Genomic DNA, 17,864 nt, shown 5'->3' on the forward strand with positions numbered 1-17,864 from the left:
AAATCGTATTACACAAATGGACTGTAAATCGCGAGACGAATCTAATGAGCCTAATTAGGACGTGATTAGACACTAAATTGCTACAGTAATACTACAATAAACAAGCTCTAATGATGAATTAATTAGGCTCATTAGATTCGTTTCGTAGTTTACAGACGAGATCTGTAATTAGTTTTGTGATTAGTCTATATTTAATACTTCAAATATTGAAAATTTCCTTCTAAAAACACAAAAATATAAAATACAAAGTGAACTAAACACACCCTAAAAAAGATGGTGCCTAGTGCATCTTGAAAATGACTTTCTTTCAAAAAAAACTAGAGATGAGGTGTTATTTCTTAGTTAAATATTCCATTAGGGATGCGTTATGTCTGATCGGTATAAGCTCAACAATCTCAACATTGACGTCATTTGTTCCGTAATTCCGTTTTCATTTGCGTTTTATATGAAACGAATGGAAGCTAAACCAAAATTTGGGTACGTTGACATTGCAGCTGCTATCCTGTACGGAAGTTTTTGCCAAATTTCGCTCCCCCAACATCCATGAAGTCGGAGGCCCGGGAGGCTCCTCACGAACTCTCTCGCTCCGCCACCGGGGACGGCGGTCTCCTCTTCCTCCGATGGCCTCAGAGTCGTCGGGAGGGGCGGAGACCGCTGGGCTCCGGGCAGACGGTGCGGGTAGGTTAGGTCCTAGTAGATCTAGGTGTTGGTGTTCAGGCGGCATCGGCGAGGCGGCGGCGACGACGGCGCATCGGAATAAGTCATCTCGGATTTGTCCCCGTCCCTTTGCTGCTTCACTCCAGCGGCGATGGTGGGTCCGTGGAGGTGGTGCTCCCGTGGTGGAGATGTTGTACAGGAGGTGGTCGCCGGCGTCTCGTCGTCCTGTGAAGGAGATGAGCTCGTTGGCTTTTTGTTTGGTAGATAGAGAGGATGCTTCGGGTCCGGTGGAAGCTTGGCGAGTGGAGCAGGTCCAACCTTTTCGTGACGGTTCTGGTCGTCGCCAGCGGATCTGTATCCAAGGTCACTGGAGCTCGGGGTGCGTCCCCAGCCGATGGGCTTCCCGTGGTGGTTCCATCTCGTCGTTCATGGCGAGTGTTTATTGCGGCTCTTTTCAAAGCTTAGCGATGGGGTTCCGGTTGGCCATGGGTGGATGGAGATCGATTCCGGCGGCGGATGGCGAGTCTCACCGGCGGCGGAATCTTGTTCACAAAGGTTCTAGGGTCTTCATTGTAAATGTCGTGTTTTTCAAGGACCTTTGTGTCAAATGTCTGGTGGATCACATATCCTCTGCATCTGGCCATAACGTGCCTGTATGTGTACTGCTCTTTGTACCGTATCTTTCGATTTAATACAGGTGTGTTTAATAAAAAAAACATCCATGAAGTCTGATTGGAATTGAGAAGCAGCACCCTTTGACTCCCGTGAACATCTGACCGAACCAAAGTCCAAACACTCCTCTCCCCCGTCGCTGGTGTCGGTGCGCGCTGTGTGTGTACTGTATTGCCGTGTAGCATGCCATGCGGTTTGTCCGCGAACCGCGTGGTTTGCGGTTGCGGCGGCCAACCAGTTCTGACGGGCCGAACCGGAGCAGGAGTGAGGAGCGCCCACGGCGCCACGCGCCCACGCCAATGCGTGCCAGCGCGGTCGGCAGACGCCAGACGGCAGCTGACCGCGTGCCGCGGACCCGCCTTGCCGGCGGGGCACGGTGGTGTGCGCATGGATGTCGTTGGGCTTCTTGCCAAGTTCTCAGGCTCCGGCCTCCGGGCTTGCGCTGGGCCGTGGGTTGTGACTTGTGGGTTTTCTGATGGCGGGGCCGGTGCTCCGTGCTCGAATGGGCCCCGGAACATGCTTGCGGCCTCTTAAGTCTTGCATCCTAGGGCTTATAGGGTGAGCTCACATACTGTCTTAACTCCGTTATCTAAAAAACACACAAACCACATACTTACAAATAAACACTCGAGTGTTGTTTACGAATTCCTAAAAAGGAGTCTTAACTCCGTTCTTCTCTTCAGAGTTCAGACTGCGTCCAAACTGAACAGAGAGTGCTTTGCATTTTTTTCTGCCCTCTCGAAATTACTACTTTTGCTGACGATCAGTTTCCTTTTCTGTCCTTTCAAAAAAAAGTCATTCTCTCCCCCCTCAAACAACGTTGCACAACTTCTACCTTTCCCAACGTAAAAATAATTGCACACTTTGGCTCCCCTGATTTTTCAGATGCGGTTTTGCGGTGAATTTTAAACCCTCAGCCAGCGTGATAGCTGAGACAGGACACAGGCAGTGACATGGATGGTGCATCGGCAGCACCAACCGGAACGCTTCCTCGCTCGAATTTCCGCCACGGTTCGGGGCCGTTCGGCGGCGTTCCACTTCCACGTCGTCCTCGGCCCCGGCGCGGGCGGAGATCCGGTAGGCGACCACGGCCGCACCGCGCCGCCACGGTGCGCTCCCGCCCAACGCAACGACCAGACCTGCCTGCCTAACCCACCGACGCGGCAAGTGAAACGCGCGAGCGCGCCATGTGACTGTCAGTGAACAGTGACAGTTTTGATCACTAGTTACGGTGTCAAACAAATTCAGTTTATAAAATTAATTTCAGAACCCCGCACTAGTGACCTGAAGAATCTAATAAGATCTTTGACTGCGCAATTTGAGGAGGGTTACTGTAGCATCACTGTAGAAAATCATCAATTAATTACTGTCATTAAATTCATCACGAAAAGTTACACTTATCTCTGAAAAAATTTTATAAATAAACTTCGTTTGGTCTTTTATATGGAAACCAGAAGAAGCGCCCTAGAATCCTATCGCGCCAACCAAACGAGGCCTGTGTGTTCACTCGTGACCTTGAGTGCCCATCCGCCCACTCCCACAGGCCACAGGCCCACTCAGTCCCCCCAAGTGCGGCGCCACCTTCCCCTTCCGCAGTTTCGCTCCCCGTCTCCTCTCTTATGGTGCCCCGCCGCGTGCCACGCCACCACTAGCGCGCTGCCCCTTCCCCGTCCGTCCATGGCCGCCGCGTCGTTCGCCCGCGCCTTGCTTCTCCTCGTCGTCGTCCTCCTTCTGGCCGGCGCGGCGCGCGGCAAGACGGTGAAGAGAGACGGTACGTGACTGCTCCTTTTTCTCCTCCCACCCGTGGCCCTTACCGATCCCGTCGGTGAACTCCTTGCTCACTGCGAATTGGAGTTAGTATAAGAGAAAATTTGGTTCTTTTGGCCGCACCATTGGAGATCTGACCCAACCTTCCATCTGGGACCATGCGCTTCCTTGCTCAGCGGCGCTGAATTGGGCGTCTGCTCTGATGGTAGCATTGGCCCTCCTTACAATTATGGGCTCGGCTGTGCATTTCAGGAGCCGTGTGATGTACTGTTCTCGCATAAACTCCGTTGTAAGCGCAACAGTCAACAGTGCGATCCATTTTGTAGTTTCTCATTTAAGATTTAAATTTGTTTCTCTCATTGCAAGTCACCCCTTCGTACTGTTCGGTCCCAATTCTGTAATATCAATGATAATGAGTTTGTTACAGAATGGTTATGGACTTATGATTCCTAGTGTGTCATTTCCTAGTGCCACCTACAGTTCCTAATTGCTTGAGGGCTCATGAAGGTATTATGCTCGAAGACATTAGTCAGAGTTAGCCTAGTCAGAGTTAGCAACGTTTTGTAAACTGCTCAGTGCTTAAATGCTGGAACTAAAATCGGTCTTTTTTTATGCAGTGAAAGCATTGAATGAGATAAAATCTTCACTGGGCTGGAGAGTTGTATACTCATGGGTTGGCGATGACCCTTGCGGGCATGGTGATCTACCACCCTGGTCTGGTGTGACATGCTCACAGCAAGGGGATTACAGAGTTGTGACTGAACTGTAAGAACATTTTCTTGATTTACCTTATCTCCTGGCATAAGCATTTGAAGGTTATTTTATGATTTCAAATTTCCTTCACAAAGATCAAAAAATTGTAAGACTTGAAGCCTCAAAGGTTGAAAATTTTGTTTTGCTCCAACACAGTAAACTCTTCTCACCTATTAATTTGAAATGTCTCCTCACAATGCAAGTACCATCACAAAAACTATTAGTCCACACACCCACCTCCGTGTTGTATCCATTTGAGGGGGCTTTTGTTAAAGCTACCAAAAAAACTTGCAACGTAAAACTAAAATTGTTGTTAGAACAAGGTGGTGGTATGTTCAGCTGGCTTGTCAGCTAGCCAGCTAGCAGTGTTTTTTCTCTCACACCAAATCAGTATCAGCCACCAGCCAGCTAGCAGTACTTTTGTCTGACAATAAATCAGCACCAGCTACCAGCCACAGCCAGCCGAACAGAGCGGATACTTGTCTGCTACGGTTCTGTGGTTCGAGATATATAAGATAATTAGCATCTATGACCAATGCATGTGTCCTGGTTCCGGGGTTCAACTTCATGAATTGCAAAATCATGTTTACTGCTTTTCTGAAGCTTTATGCACTGTTTCTATGCATACATGCTGAGTGCCATTGTGTATCTTGTTTCAGGGAAGTCTATGCTGTATCTATAGTTGGTCCTTTCCCAACAGCAGTAACTAACCTGTTGGATCTGAGAAGATTGTAAGAACCTTTTCCTTGTCAGTGCTGCTTTATTCTTATGTTAAATATTAGGATCTTGAGGCACATGACAATATTGTTGATGTTTTGTAATTATTTTATATAACCTGATTTGAGTTCATGTTCTTCATATACTTGTTGTTAGTGTTTGTTGGTCTTGACTCTTGAGATAACGATTAGTAAGAGACCTAGTGTGCATGGCAAGGCATCTGCCAGATTTATATACTCTTGTACAAATGAAGCTCTAGTTCTGCTATGCTATGCTCCCTTAGTTTGGAGAGCTCATTGGGACTATGGAAAGCTAGATTTATCCCTTAACCATCATCACTCGTTAACTTTGTCAGCTTTCGTTTCATTTTTTTTTTGTCTCTGAGTTGCAACTTTCATTTCCCATCCAAAAAAATATCAGAGACTGAAAGAGATCTCATTAGTGAATTGTCATGTGAAGGGCTTCAGTAAAACATCTTTTTGACTTTTTCCTTACCCTACAACATCTTTATTTTATGTTCAAATCATTATGTAACTTAATCACTCAATTACAGGGATCTTCACAATAACAAGTTGACAGGGCCAATTCCTCCGCAGATTGGACGGTTAAAACATCTCAGGGTATTGTAAGTATGGAATATCTTACACTCTGCTACATAGAACATAAGTCTATTCTGTGCAATCCAACAATCGCCTCAGATACTGAATACCCTTGAATCAATAGTTCACTGTTATTATTTTTTCGCCCCCTTTAGTCGATGTTTAATTTGAATATAGTTGCTCTTCATCTAAGCAAGTGTGTTTGTATCTTAGGAACCTGAGGTGGAATAAGCTTCAAGATGTGCTTCCTCCTGAAATTGGTGAACTCAAGAAACTGACACACTTGTAAGTTCATTTTTAGAATGTACTGGATTTTATCTGGATAGATAAATGCTTCACTTTTGAAGATAAATGCTTCACTTCTGATTTCTCTTGGTGTTATTGGGAATTCTATAGGTACTTGAGCTTCAACAATTTTAAAGGCGAGATTCCAGTGGAGCTTGCAAACCTGCCAGAACTTCGTTACCTTTATCTTCATGAGAACCGATTCACGGGGCGGATCCCTTCAGAACTTGGAACTCTAAAGAACCTACGTCACCTGTAAACATCTTACCTGGTTCCTTCTAGTTCTTGTTCACAGGGAAAAAGAAAATGCTCACTCAGGTTTTTAATATTTGACATGACAACTTAATTATTTCAAAATGATAAATTCTCCTCTTGCAGTGATGTTGGGAACAACCACTTGACAGGCACTCTCAGGGATTTTATTGGCAACGGGAATGGCTTCCCTTCCTTGAGAAATCTGTAAGTAGAAATATAAACCTGCTACCAAATTCATCCTTCCCTCCTGAATGGTGAGTGCTGTCTTCCTTTGCTGACTGCTAAATTGTGTCCCACAGTTACCTTAACAATAACGAATTGACTGGTGTGCTGCCAGAACAGATTGCAAATTTGACAAACCTTGAGATTTTGTAAGTTCTCTGAAGCTAAAGACATTGTTGCATCAGGACCTTTCATCATATACCTCCTTTCAAAAAGAAATAGTAAATCATCTGATCATCCTCATACCTTCTACAGGCACTTGTCCAATAATAAGATGATCGGATCAATATCGCCGAAGCTAGTTAACATCCCAAGACTGATCTATTTGTGAGTCTCACTGCTTGAAATTTATTGAATTCTATAGTGTAGGAATGATCATCGTCATTCTTTATCATTCATCTGGTTCTCATGTTACAATGGTTTGTGGCAGGTACTTGGACAATAACAACTTCATTGGAAGGATACCCGAAGGGTTATACAAACATCCATATCTGAAGGAGCTGTAAGTTGGCTTCAGAATCTAGATTATAAGGAAACCTAAATTATTTTCACAAAGAATTCCATTTTACTTCCACTGTACAGTTATTGAAATACTTCCATGTGCTTGCTTCAGGTACATTGAAGGAAACCACTTCAGGCCAGGAACCAGACCAAAAGGAACGCACAAGGTGCTGGAACTGCCTGATGCTGACAGTTTAGTTTAGCCATGCTCGTTTAGGGTCCTGTAGTAGACTGCTACAGCACCACAATTACTTTGTAGCTATGTTTCTCACTGTACTGTTCAGTGACAAATCCACACTTGCAAAGAAAGGGAGGAAAAATCATTGTCATACTCCCGTCATCATTGGATGAGTGTACAGGCTGTATTGTTTACCGTACCCCTGCGTCTTTGCTGTATGATAGAGATGCTCTTCAGATGTAAACCCCTGCAAATTGCAAATTTGCAAAGCCACCGACAGTTCTGGTACAACCAGTGGCCAATTATATTCCTGTTACACCACTGGATATGATCTGGCCTTTTTGGAAGCAATTTTGGTGCCATCAATACTTGAAAGCGTGGACATGTGGGGTGGAGAATCTGCTAATGCCAGGCTGGATCTGCCCAATAAAAAGGGCACTAGAGAGTCGAGTCACAGACAGGGTTTCCAAATCCGACCGGTCCGGTCAAACTGCTGCCCTCCGGTAGTAGTTTACCGGACCGGTTTGACCGGAAACCGGTAGAAACCGGTTGAATTCAAATCCAAATTCAGAATCACATGTGCAACCGGTTTACCGGCCGGTATGACCGGTTTGAGATTTTTTTATTTTTTTAGTTCAAATTTGAATTTTGAATTGGGGCCGGTAGACTGGTTTGGGATTTTTTATTTTTTTGAATTCAAATTTGAATTTTGAATTGGGGCCGGTTTGATACCGGCCCAAACCGTAACCGGGCCGGATTCGTTAACCCTGGTCACAGGCAGCCCATCCCCTTCCCAGTTTTGCCTTGTTGAGAACACGGGAATTTTTGCCGATATTGCTGTAATGGTATCGTTTCTTGTAAAATAAAACTTGCACGAAATTCATGCGAAATCACTGCATTCCAAACATGCCCTTCATTTCCAGGAATTTTTGCCCATCCCCTTCCCAGTTTTGCCTTGTTGAGAACACGGGAATTTTTGCCGATATTGCTGTAATGGTATCGTTTCTTGTAAAATAAAACTTGCACGAAATTCATGCGAAATCACTGCATTCCAAACATGCCCTTCATTTCCGATCAGAAGTTGGGTTAATGCTCGGGAGAAACGTAATACACGGTCTCCTACAAACTTGAGTGCAGAAGATCCAGTTATTCATATGCTGCACAGTCTGATTGGATGATTGCTGCAGCAAAGAATACTGTCAAGGTCACATGCATTTCCCACACCATTTATTACTTTAGCGCTATTACCTTTGTTGTTAGTGGTCCATGCTGCTTTTTTGGTATCCTGTGTTTCCTTCTGAACTCACACTGCAGTATCATGATTGGTGCATTTCAGGGAATTGGATGCGTCTCAGAAATCCATGTCCTGATCGATGTCGCCAGTGTTGCAAATGTTGATGCCTAAATCTGGTGAATAGATAGAATACTGAATGCATCGAATGAGAAAATTACATTCATCTGCCAAATGTGCACCCTGCATTTGGAGCCCATTACCATTGTACCATATGAGTTTCTGTAAATGCTCCCTGGAACTCTGAATATGCTAAGCAACCCAATTTATGGTAATGCCAGTACTACTGGCATTCTTGATCTTTTCGCCTTAGCAAAACATTTCCTTTCAGATTTTTCATCTACGTCCCAATGGTCCAGTTCCCCAGTTCCCTTGCAAATCCAGTGCTATCTTCTTTGCCGGATCGAACTCTGTGACGCACTGCAGTCTCTGCTGAATTGCTGATGCTTTCCTCAGACTGTAGCTAGCTGCTTCATCACACTTGTAGCTTTATTTTAGCAGTAAATGCTGCATACAAACATGTGATCTGCACTTCTGCGTAGTTCAGGGAAATGTCGGAGGGTTAGGTTTGCCGACACGAATTTGGCGAGTGGTGCTTCCTGGGATTATGTGCTTATGTTTCCCGGATTAAACGTTAATCAAGGTCTGAAACACCACCCGTTTGGCCTCTGCTCATTTCCTGAAGAGGCAGAGATACGGAAGGGAGCATGAAAACTTTTGAATACTGAATCCGCAGAGTGGCGTCCGACTGTATGTGCCTGTTGGATATGGTTGCCACGGCAGCAGGCCGAGGGACCAGCCCAATCCAACGTTGTTTTTTCACTTGTTTTCGCCGTCTGCAAACGAATCATGCAGGCCAGGCCAAAGCTTTTGCCACCGCGTCTGCCTGCGCTGCGTGGGGACGGTGACGAGCGATGCGCGCCTGGGGTCGCCTGGGGGGCCGTAGCACGCGGCAGCTTTGCCCTTGTTGTTTTCTGACCGAGCGCCACCAGCCAACGCCATGGCCGGCCGGCCCGGCGCTGTGATGCCAGTCTGAGTCTGAGTTCCAGCGTCATCAGAATCCGGTGGTATGATACGAATACGATACCCGTTTGGACATTGCTCTGGGCGTGAGAAATCAGGGGACATTTTCTCTGCGTATCCGGAATGGCACTCCCATCTGAGGACCGGGCTCGAGTTTATGTGGTTTGGTAGGTTTGGGTCGTGGAGTGGTTTAGACTTTTGGAGAATGGTCGTAATTAAAAAAAGAATCTATGTACTATTGTTAAGCAGCAAACAATCAGAGTTTCTTTTGAGGTGAACAGACACCATGTCAAGTTTGCTTATCTTCTGGTCTAGTGCCCCTGCTTGCCATCTAGTGATAGTCACTTAGTCAGTCATCAGTGGCTGGTGGCAAAGACCAGGTACCAACCCAAGGCCACCAAAACCACCTCCTCCCCCGAACCAAACGGCCGGTGTCCCCTCGGACAGGGGAGCATATTGAATTTCAGTCCATGTCCCTACTAAAACACCCCATTGGTTGTTTCTCCCTCCCAAAAGAACTAAAATTAATTTCACTGAAAGCAAGGGACCCAAGTCCCCAGCACAGATCTGCTCAGCATTACCGGGACCTCATCCACTTACTCAGTAAGCATACTTTAGTCTTAGCTAGGGTAGAGACCACATTACATTAACCGGCGGGTGGATTTGCCATTGGAATGTATAATGAATCAACAATCAAGAGCCGGCACAAGGCCAGAAGCCAGAAAGCACCAGAATACTGCAACTGCGTGCATGGGGGGTCCTATTAGCGGTAGTAAAGAAGGCGAGCGGCGCCGTATTTTATGCCGCGGGCACGTGGTTAGCTCGGCGAGTCTTGGTGAGCAGCCAGATCTCTGAGGTGCCGGGAAACGGAGGAACATGCACCTTGTAGCTTGCACCCATCAACCCTGCATCTGCATGGCTGATGGCTACTAGCTGCATCAGTATATTTTTATCAAGTACAATGGAAAAACATCTTGTTCACTGGATAATTTCCCCTCTTTTTAGAGCACCCAGATACTACTTTTTCTATGTCCCGAGTAGACGTAGACGTGTAGTCATGTAGGCGCCACTCTAACAGAGGCAGGCCTGGACCATCTTTGTATTCGCATGGGTGGGCACTAACACCTGCACTGTGCAACAGCTGTGGTCAGCAGTGAGAGGACACGTCCATGTCAATCTGTAGAATCTTGCTTCCATGATCCTGCTCATATCTGGCATCCAACTTTTTTTTTCATAGAAGGATTGATTCACAAGGAAAAAATGCCATGGATTTGAATCAAGCAATGTGGTTGGTCAACCTTGCGCAACCTCGAGCTTCTGCCTTGATGACGGAGCAAAGCAAGTACTTACTGGTACGGTTAAGCACTTACTAAGCATCAGTTACCGGTCAAATCTCAGCGGTGTAATGCATAGACTCTGCACAAGTCTTTGTACTACAGCATGTCACAAGTTCCCTTCGCATGCCAATTGGCAGCCTCGACCAATGCGGGCTGGTTTGCAGGTCAGCCTGAGCTCTTCCAGGCCGTTCAACTGGGGCAAAAATCTGTCGGTGCAGAAATCATCGGCGCCTTTTTTTTGTCTCTTTCTCTCAACAACCATCTCATTTTGACACGCTGATGGGCACGTTTTTGCACGACAGAAGAAAAGAAAAAGGAAAAGAAGAATAAAAGTATCGTTACGCAGAAATTAATCGCCGCGCAATATATGCGAGCGTTTCTTTCTTTCTTTTTCTGGTCGATGAGGAATCGCTGTCAGGTGAGTCAATTTGACAGCTTCAAAGCTTTGATTGTGTAGTTCCACCTGCTCACGCGATGTCTCCATTGGTTTCGTCTCTTTTGGGGGCTCAGCCGTTGCTTCCTCGCTCGTCTTCTCGGCTTAGAGCGCGTTTAGTTCAAAAAAATTTGTGGAAAAATTACTGTAGCAATTTTCAACCGAAGATTAGGAGGACTAAACATGATCTAATTATAAATCTAATTACACGGATGGACGGGAAATCACGAGACGAATCTATTAAGTCTAATTAATCCGTCATTAGAGATTGATTACTGTAGCATAACATTGTCTAATTATTGCATAATTAGGTTCATTAGATCCGTCTCGCGATTTTATCCAGAGATTGTGGAATGAGTTTTGTCAGTTATCTATATTTAATACTCCTAATTAGTGATCAAACGTTCGAAGTTACTGCAGTGCACGGAAATTTTTGAGAACTAAACCGGCCCTTAGCTTCTTCTCTGGCCTTCCAAGAAACTCGCGCTACAGAGAACGTTCAGATTTCAGAAAAAGGTTGACACGGTCTGATCATCGGGTAGATGTGTGAGTAGCTAGAGAGGGTTACGTCGGAAGAAGACTCAAGTACGTACTCAACCAAGTTAAAAATCAACGATAACGAACAAGCTGTTTCACTCAAGGTGAGTGTGTGATTAATATCATGAACTAAAATTGGTATATGCTCCATCATCATATAAAATTTATGATCAATTATCTCTAGACCATTGCAAAATGGAAAGATACGCTATGACATAAGAGAATTTTGGTGAAAATAGAAGGACACTCACCTTTTGACGAAATCACCAATACACGTGCAAGAAAACGATGGTATACGTGTAAGTCATAAATTTTGCCCCACTTACATACAATATTCTATAAATATTCTATGTAAAAAGAATTCCGGTACAATACATTAAATAGTTTCATAATCCCAAAAATCATGCTACGACATATAATTCACAGGATCAATGACATCCGTCAATAACTGACTTGCATACAAAGTATAAATCATAAAATATCTCCAAGCTAAGATAATAAGCTTTCAAAAATTTGCCTGGAGGGGAAGAAAAACCCACGAATTTGGAGAAAAAGGTAAAACAACGTTTACAAAAAGAGAATAAAGTAAGAGAGAGAAAAACATAAGAACCAAACAAAATCCTCCCTCCCCTGCTCTCTGTCTCTCCAGCCGGGACGGAAGCAGGCAAGCAACCTGCAACCCCATAGCCGCGGCCATCATCGCCTAGCACCCCCGGTCCCGGAAGAGAAATCCCCAATCCCTCGCCCCCAAAATCCCCTGCGAATTTCGCCGATAGGCCCCTCGCGCCGCCCCGTATTTGCACTCCCCGCACGCGGCGACGCGCATTGCTATTCCCTTCCATTATTTTCCTCTCTTTCTTCCCTATTAGTATCACCCGTGCGATTAGCATGTCTCAGCCCAATGCCACCGCCTCGCCGCCGCCGTCGCAGGAACCCTAGGCCACCGGAGTCGGAGCTCCCGTCGGCGGGGGACCGGGAGGGGGAGGATGCAGCTGCGGATCTCGCCGAGCATGCGCAGCATCACCATCTCCAGCAGCAATGGCGTCGTCGACTCCATGAAGGTGCGCGTCGCGCCGCAGCCGCCCCCACCGCCGCCGCCGCCGCTCGTGCCCGGCCGCCGCGGCGGGGGAGGGGGCTGGGGCGCCGGCTGGTACTGGCGGGCGGTCGCGTTCCCAGCCGTTGTGGCGCTCGGCTGCCTCCTGCCCTTCGCCTTCATCCTCGCCGCCGTCCCCGCGCTCGAGGCCGGCGGAAGCAAGTGCTCCTCCATCGGTAAGATCGACGGGCGCGATCTCGCGCGTTTTTTGTTTGTTTGCATCCGATGGGTTGAGTTGTTGATTTGGTGCGTTTGGGGAGGTAAAGCTTGGATCTCAGCTCCATTGGGTGTAGTTTTCGCGGTGTCGGTGGGAATGTGATAATGTAGAAATGCTTATGGTCTAGATTCCTTGCCGAAAACGTGTGATTTGTTCGCCTACGAGCTTAAGATTCAGGTATCAAGGTCAGGGCTATCTCATTTGCTCGATATGCTGTTTTGAACTGAAATAAAGAGAGTTGATTATTTGGGTTTATGATTCAGTTTCCAGGTGGGTAAATATGTGGATCTTAGCCATATAATTTCCTGGCATTGGCCAAAATGTGGTATCCGTATGCTATAGTTTTAAGCCATCACTTTGGTTAGATTGGGGGACTGCATTTAGTGCTATCAGCTGGAGTGTTGGCTTTGGAAGGTTTCTTGTTGTAGTTTTGAGCTGAATCGTGCAACACTGTAGCAGAAACTGTACTATGATTGATTCCTGAAATTTACTATCACTTCTTCCCTGTGATCATTGGTGCATGAAGGTATATAAAACCGTAGCAAAAATCATACCAAAATCATACCAATCTAGCTGCATACCATTACCTGGTTAACTGGACTCCAAAATATTTGGCCCTCTTGATTACTGTGGCTTCATGGATCGAGATACAAGTTACAGGGATACTGCTAAACCCTTGATGCACCCGCCCAACTTAATAATTGTAGGTAGATATGCTAAGCTTCAGCAACATCGCTTATAGGTTATACTGGGGCAGAACCTAGAGTTTGTGCAAAAAATAGGAATTTCAGTTTTGGTACTATGAGCACCTTAACCGTCATATGCTAGGGATATTTGTACTACAATTTGGGACTTAGTGCTTAAGCTCACCTTTGATGGTATAAAATGTGACTTATAGCACCTGCAACTTGATCTTGTCCGAATAGCCTCCATGGTATGTGGATGGCAGATTGTATCAACTTTTGTTTATAAAATTTTTATTGCAATTAACTATCTAGTAGGGTTATAGGATATGGTTTTCTGTAAGTTGCTGATACAACGAGAATTGTTTTTATTCATGCGTCATAGGTCATTTGGTATGGCAGTGGTGCTATATGATTATTTTCACTGCTTACTGTAGGTGTCCCACCCTGTTCCATGGTTAGCTAGTTTCTCTGTACGGAACTGACTTTGCATCTTAGGGTTTGTAGCATGTGTTGTAACATTTGTAATCCTGTTTTGCAGATTGCTTGGGGAGGCGGATAGGGCCTAGTTTCCTTGGTAGGCAGGGAGGCGATTCTGCAGTAAGTTAATGATTTAATTCGAGTAAATCATTGCTCTTTGTTTCACTGGTTTTCTTGAAGGCGAAGCAAGATTTATTTATTGTTCTTACAATCTTACTTAATGTGAACAGAGGCTGGTGCAAGATCTGTACAGAATTTTTGATCAAGTTAACAATGAGGAGTTCCCTTCCAATGAAAAATTACCAGAATCATTCAGGGATTTTCTTTTGGAGATGAAGGATGACCATTATGATGCTAGGACATTTGCTGTTAGGTTGAAAGCTACGGTATGGAACTAACTTTCCTTGTTTAATCTCACATTGTTGCATGAAGCCTTTAAATCAGCAATACCTAAAATTGGAAGTCTTTTTGTGATGTTTATTTGGTAGCCCCAAATATGATATGAACTATGTATGTTTTTGGGCACACATAGTTCATATCATGTTTAGGACTACTAAATACACATCACAAAAACCAATTCAGCTGTACAAGAATTGCATGCACATGGGAACTCCACCCTATTCTGTAACAATATTGATAGCATGGCATTTTATGTTCTGCTTTGCTAAAATTTTGTAGACGCACTTGGTTTATTTTATGTGTTCTCTGAAGGAATGATATGAGCTCCGTTTTTAATAAAAACAAAAGTGCAAGACATGACCGCTCAATAAATGGAGTTACAGTAATGTTTGGCAGTTGCATAAGTGAGTCTATACTATTTCTGTTCTAAATAACGCAAGTATTGGTATATATTTATCATTTTTCCAAATTTAGTTTACCTTTTATGTTGATAATCTTTTTCAGCATGTTGGCGACCTTTATATTAGTCATTCTTGTTGTACACCGCTTAATGCAATATCAACTTTGGCTCTTACTCCTGATAAGGTTCTTTAGTGCATTATGTTGTGTCTTCAACATATATATTCTAATGCATATGCTTTTCTTGCAGATGGAAAGCATGGATAAGGAGGTAAAGAGGTCAAGGTTGGCAGAACAGCTGTATAAACATTATGCTGCAACTGCGATTCCCAAAGGAATCCATTGCTTGTCTCTGCGCCTTACTGATGAGTACTCCTCAAACGCCCATGCACGGAAGCAGTTGCCACCACCAGAACTGTTACCTTTGCTTTCTGATAATTCCTTCCAGCATTATATTCTAGCCAGTGATAACATTCTTGCTGCTTCAGTTGTTGTCAGCTCAACTGTACGGTCTTCCTCAGTGCCTGAGAAAGTAGTTTTTCATGTTATTACTGATAAGAAAACATATCCTGGGATGCATTCATGGTTTGCTCTTAATTCTATATCACCCGCCATAGTTGAAGTAAAAGGTGTTCACCAGTTTGACTGGTTGACAAGAGAAAATGTCCCAGTACTAGAGGCTATAGAAAATCATCGTGGAGTCAGAAATCACTATCATGGAGATCATGGAACAGTTTCCAGCGCAAGTGACAATCCTAGGGTGCTCGCTTCGAAGCTGCAGGCTCGAAGCCCCAAATATATATCCCTGCTGAACCATCTCCGTATTTATTTGCCTGAGGTGCCTTTTCATCAGAAACATACTATTTTAGCTTTCAATCTGCTGCACTTACTCTACAGCTGTTTCAATTAATATAGTTTAGTCATTTCAATGGTAATGCATTAGCAAATTCCATGGTCATGGATGGAATAGTCTACTGTTAAATGAAGTAGGACATACTCAAACCAATTCCAATGTAGCGAATATACTAGAGATGTCAATTGGTGACTCTTAGGTGCCCCTCCAACCCTCTTTAGTTTAAAGTTTTGTACTAATTTTTAAAATTGAGATCTCATTTTGGAGAATTAGTACAAAATTTTGAACTAAAGAGGGTTGGAGGTGCACCTAAAGGTTACCAATTTGCACCCCTAGAATATACCTTGATCTGCCATATTCAAGTGCATTTAATTGACTCAATACCGCTAGAATGGGCTTAACGCTTACTAACCAGATCATTACCACGTGATGCACACTGAAACTTTGGAACAGATTTCCCACGCTAACCATCCCACTACTAGGATGCATGCTTAGTTCTCTTTCTATATGTGATTATAATGAAGACAATCAAATGCGTTCTATTTTTCTGTATGATTACGACATGTCGTGTTGTGCACTTACGCATGCTGCTAAAATGTGCCAAGCTGCTATATTCCACTTTCCTTTTTTAAGTTTCCATTATCCTTTTCCTTTATTCTGGTGATAATTGGCTTGCACAATCAGCACCTTACAACTTTCAAGTTAACTTGTAAGAAATGTCGTGAAACTTTGTGGTGGGGATTTTTTTTATCTGATCCATCCCATTTATTCAACCAGCTCTTTCCAAACCTCAACAAGGTGGTCTTCCTTGATGATGACATTGTTGTTCAGCGCGACTTGTCTCCCCTTTGGGAGATCAATCTTGAAGGGAAGGTAAATGGAGCTGTGGAAACGTGCAGAGGTGATGACAATTGGGTGATGTCTAAGCGTTTCAGGACATATTTCAACTTCTCTCACCCAGTGACATCTCGAAGTCTTGACCCAGATGAATGTGCTTGGGCATATGGGATGAATATCTTTGATCTGGCGGCTTGGAGGAAGACAAACATCAGGGATACATATCATTTCTGGTTGAAGGAGGTAATGCTTTTACCCTCACACGAATCTCCATTCCCAGCCTTATTTATGTTCCATTATGTAGTTCATTGACTATGTTTTTGCATTGAAAATGTTCTTGTATTTTGCATGCCTATTTTGTGCTGTGTCCATCGTTCCAAAATCTTGAAAAAAAATTGATTCAACAATCTGGTCTAAATGTAAAAGGTTCAATTTCATTCCCTTTCTTCTATCTGCTGTTGCACTATGTGCCATTATTTGCCATTACAATAATTTCAATTCAATCTCTTCTGCAGAATCTAAAATCTGGTCTTACTCTCTGGAAATTTGGTACTTTACCACCTGCGCTTATAGCATTCAGGGGTCATGTGCATGGAATAGATCCATCTTGGCACCTTCTTGGCTTAGGATACCAAGAAAAGACAGATATTGAGAGTGTCAGGAGGGCTGCAGTGATCCATTATAATGGTCAGTGCAAGCCATGGCTAGACATTGCTTTTAAGAACCTACAACCATTCTGGGCAAGGCATGTAAATTACTCCAACGACTTTGTTAGAAACTGCCATATTTTGGAGCCCCAGTATGACAAGGAGTGACTTAGCAAATACTGGACACAGTGAGTAATTGTTCACGATTCATTTGTTGGCTGGAGAGGCTGATTGCTGTTGGATATGAATATATTGGTTAAACAGGAAAGCAATCGGCATAGGATACAACTGACCATCCCCTGCATCGACCAGGATGCAAATACATGGAGTTTTCATCTGTATCATAGGGGAACACAAATTCTTTTCATCTGTATCATATGAGTGCATCATTCTTTTCCATACTGTAACTGCACAAAAGAGCTCTGGGACTGGGCTGATCCTTCGTCACAGAGTAAGGGCTAGAAGATTGAAAGTGGTTGATCACGACGAAGAAAGGAGGCGGATATTATGAGTGCAAGTTTATATGCTTTCCATCCATCCATTTAATTCTTTTTTACTTGGACACACTCGAGTCATTGAAATTTTGTTCTGGTAGTTTTGTGATTGATTTGGTAGGTTGGAGATGATTGTAGTAGAGACACCGTTGTTTGTGAGTAACCTACAGGATATTGTTACAACTGTTGACATATTAAAAATGTGCAGATAATTCTTTCAAGAGTATTTATGCTGAAGCTGATCTCTGATGGTGACGACTGACGGGGAACGCAACCCGGTCTGTCGTAAGCTTGCAAATAGCTGTTGCCAGATGCCTTGGCGCCTGTCCTAGATAAAATGTTTGCGTATAGCCAAATCGAGCAGTTGGCGAATTATTTGCGGTCATCGAATGGTCAGTCGCCAATTAATGTGTGTGTGTGTGTGTGTGTGAGAGAGAGAGAGAGAGAGAGAGAGAGAGAGAGAGAGAGAGATCCTGTGGGCTTGGCCCACGAGCTCATGGGCTGTAGCCTCTGAGGATGTTACTCGCACGTAAAA

General features: G+C 44.3%; 2 protein-coding genes across 3 annotated transcripts; both read left to right on the top strand.

Moving 5' to 3' along the window:
• The first annotated feature begins 2,859 nt into the window (after positions 1–2,859).
• On the top strand, positions 2,860–6,932 carry LOC120688500 (probable leucine-rich repeat receptor-like protein kinase At1g35710). Its single transcript, XM_039970844.1, has 11 exons — positions 2,860–3,100; positions 3,714–3,861; positions 4,509–4,580; positions 5,120–5,191; positions 5,379–5,450; positions 5,562–5,705; positions 5,829–5,909; positions 6,005–6,076; positions 6,183–6,254; positions 6,358–6,429; positions 6,541–6,932. The coding sequence occupies exons 1-11, from the start codon at positions 3,007–3,009 to the stop codon at positions 6,629–6,631; spliced, it is 990 nt and encodes a 329-aa protein (XP_039826778.1). The 5' UTR covers positions 2,860–3,006; the 3' UTR covers positions 6,632–6,932.
• Positions 6,933–11,875: 4,943 nt separating this feature from the next.
• Positions 11,876–17,557, top strand: LOC120688972 (probable galacturonosyltransferase 14). 2 transcript variants are annotated; one of them, XM_039971314.1, is made up of 7 exons: positions 11,876–12,496; positions 13,762–13,820; positions 13,931–14,086; positions 14,749–15,336; positions 16,129–16,252; positions 16,337–16,431; positions 16,704–17,557. In XM_039971314.1, exons 1-7 carry the CDS (start codon positions 12,214–12,216, stop codon positions 17,001–17,003), a joined length of 1,605 nt encoding a protein of 534 aa, XP_039827248.1. In that variant the 5' UTR covers positions 11,876–12,213; the 3' UTR covers positions 17,004–17,557. The 2 variants fall into 2 exon arrangements, with proteins under 2 accessions (XP_039827248.1, XP_039827247.1); XM_039971313.1 differs by having other exon boundaries at positions 11,879–12,496; positions 16,129–16,431.
• Positions 17,558–17,864: the final 307 nt, after the last annotated feature.

This window comes from Panicum virgatum, chromosome 9N (genome assembly GCF_016808335.1).
Source record: "Panicum virgatum strain AP13 chromosome 9N, P.virgatum_v5, whole genome shotgun sequence".
NCBI classification, from domain to species: domain Eukaryota; kingdom Viridiplantae; phylum Streptophyta; class Magnoliopsida; order Poales; family Poaceae; genus Panicum; species Panicum virgatum.

What these genes read in the sequence shown, in the direction of transcription:
- LOC120688500 (XM_039970844.1), top strand. Translation starts at nt 3,007, where the DNA reads ATGGCCGCCGCGTCGTTCGCCCGCGCCTTGCTTCTCCTCGTCGTCGTC. An exon ending in TTAAAACATCTCAGGGTATT is followed by an intron (nt 5,192 to 5,378) that starts GTAAGTATGGAA and finishes TTTGTATCTTAG; the next exon opens with GAACCTGAGGTGGAATAAGC. An exon ending in TTGACAAACCTTGAGATTTT is followed by an intron (nt 6,077 to 6,182) that starts GTAAGTTCTCTG and finishes TACCTTCTACAG; the next exon opens with GCACTTGTCCAATAATAAGA.
- LOC120688972 (XM_039971313.1), top strand. Translation starts at nt 12,214, where the DNA reads ATGCAGCTGCGGATCTCGCCGAGCATGCGCAGCATCACCATCTCCAGC. An exon ending in GGCAGGGAGGCGATTCTGCA is followed by an intron (nt 13,821 to 13,930) that starts GTAAGTTAATGA and finishes TAATGTGAACAG; the next exon opens with AGGCTGGTGCAAGATCTGTA. An exon ending in TCCGTATTTATTTGCCTGAG is followed by an intron (nt 15,337 to 16,128) that starts GTGCCTTTTCAT and finishes TTATTCAACCAG; the next exon opens with CTCTTTCCAAACCTCAACAA.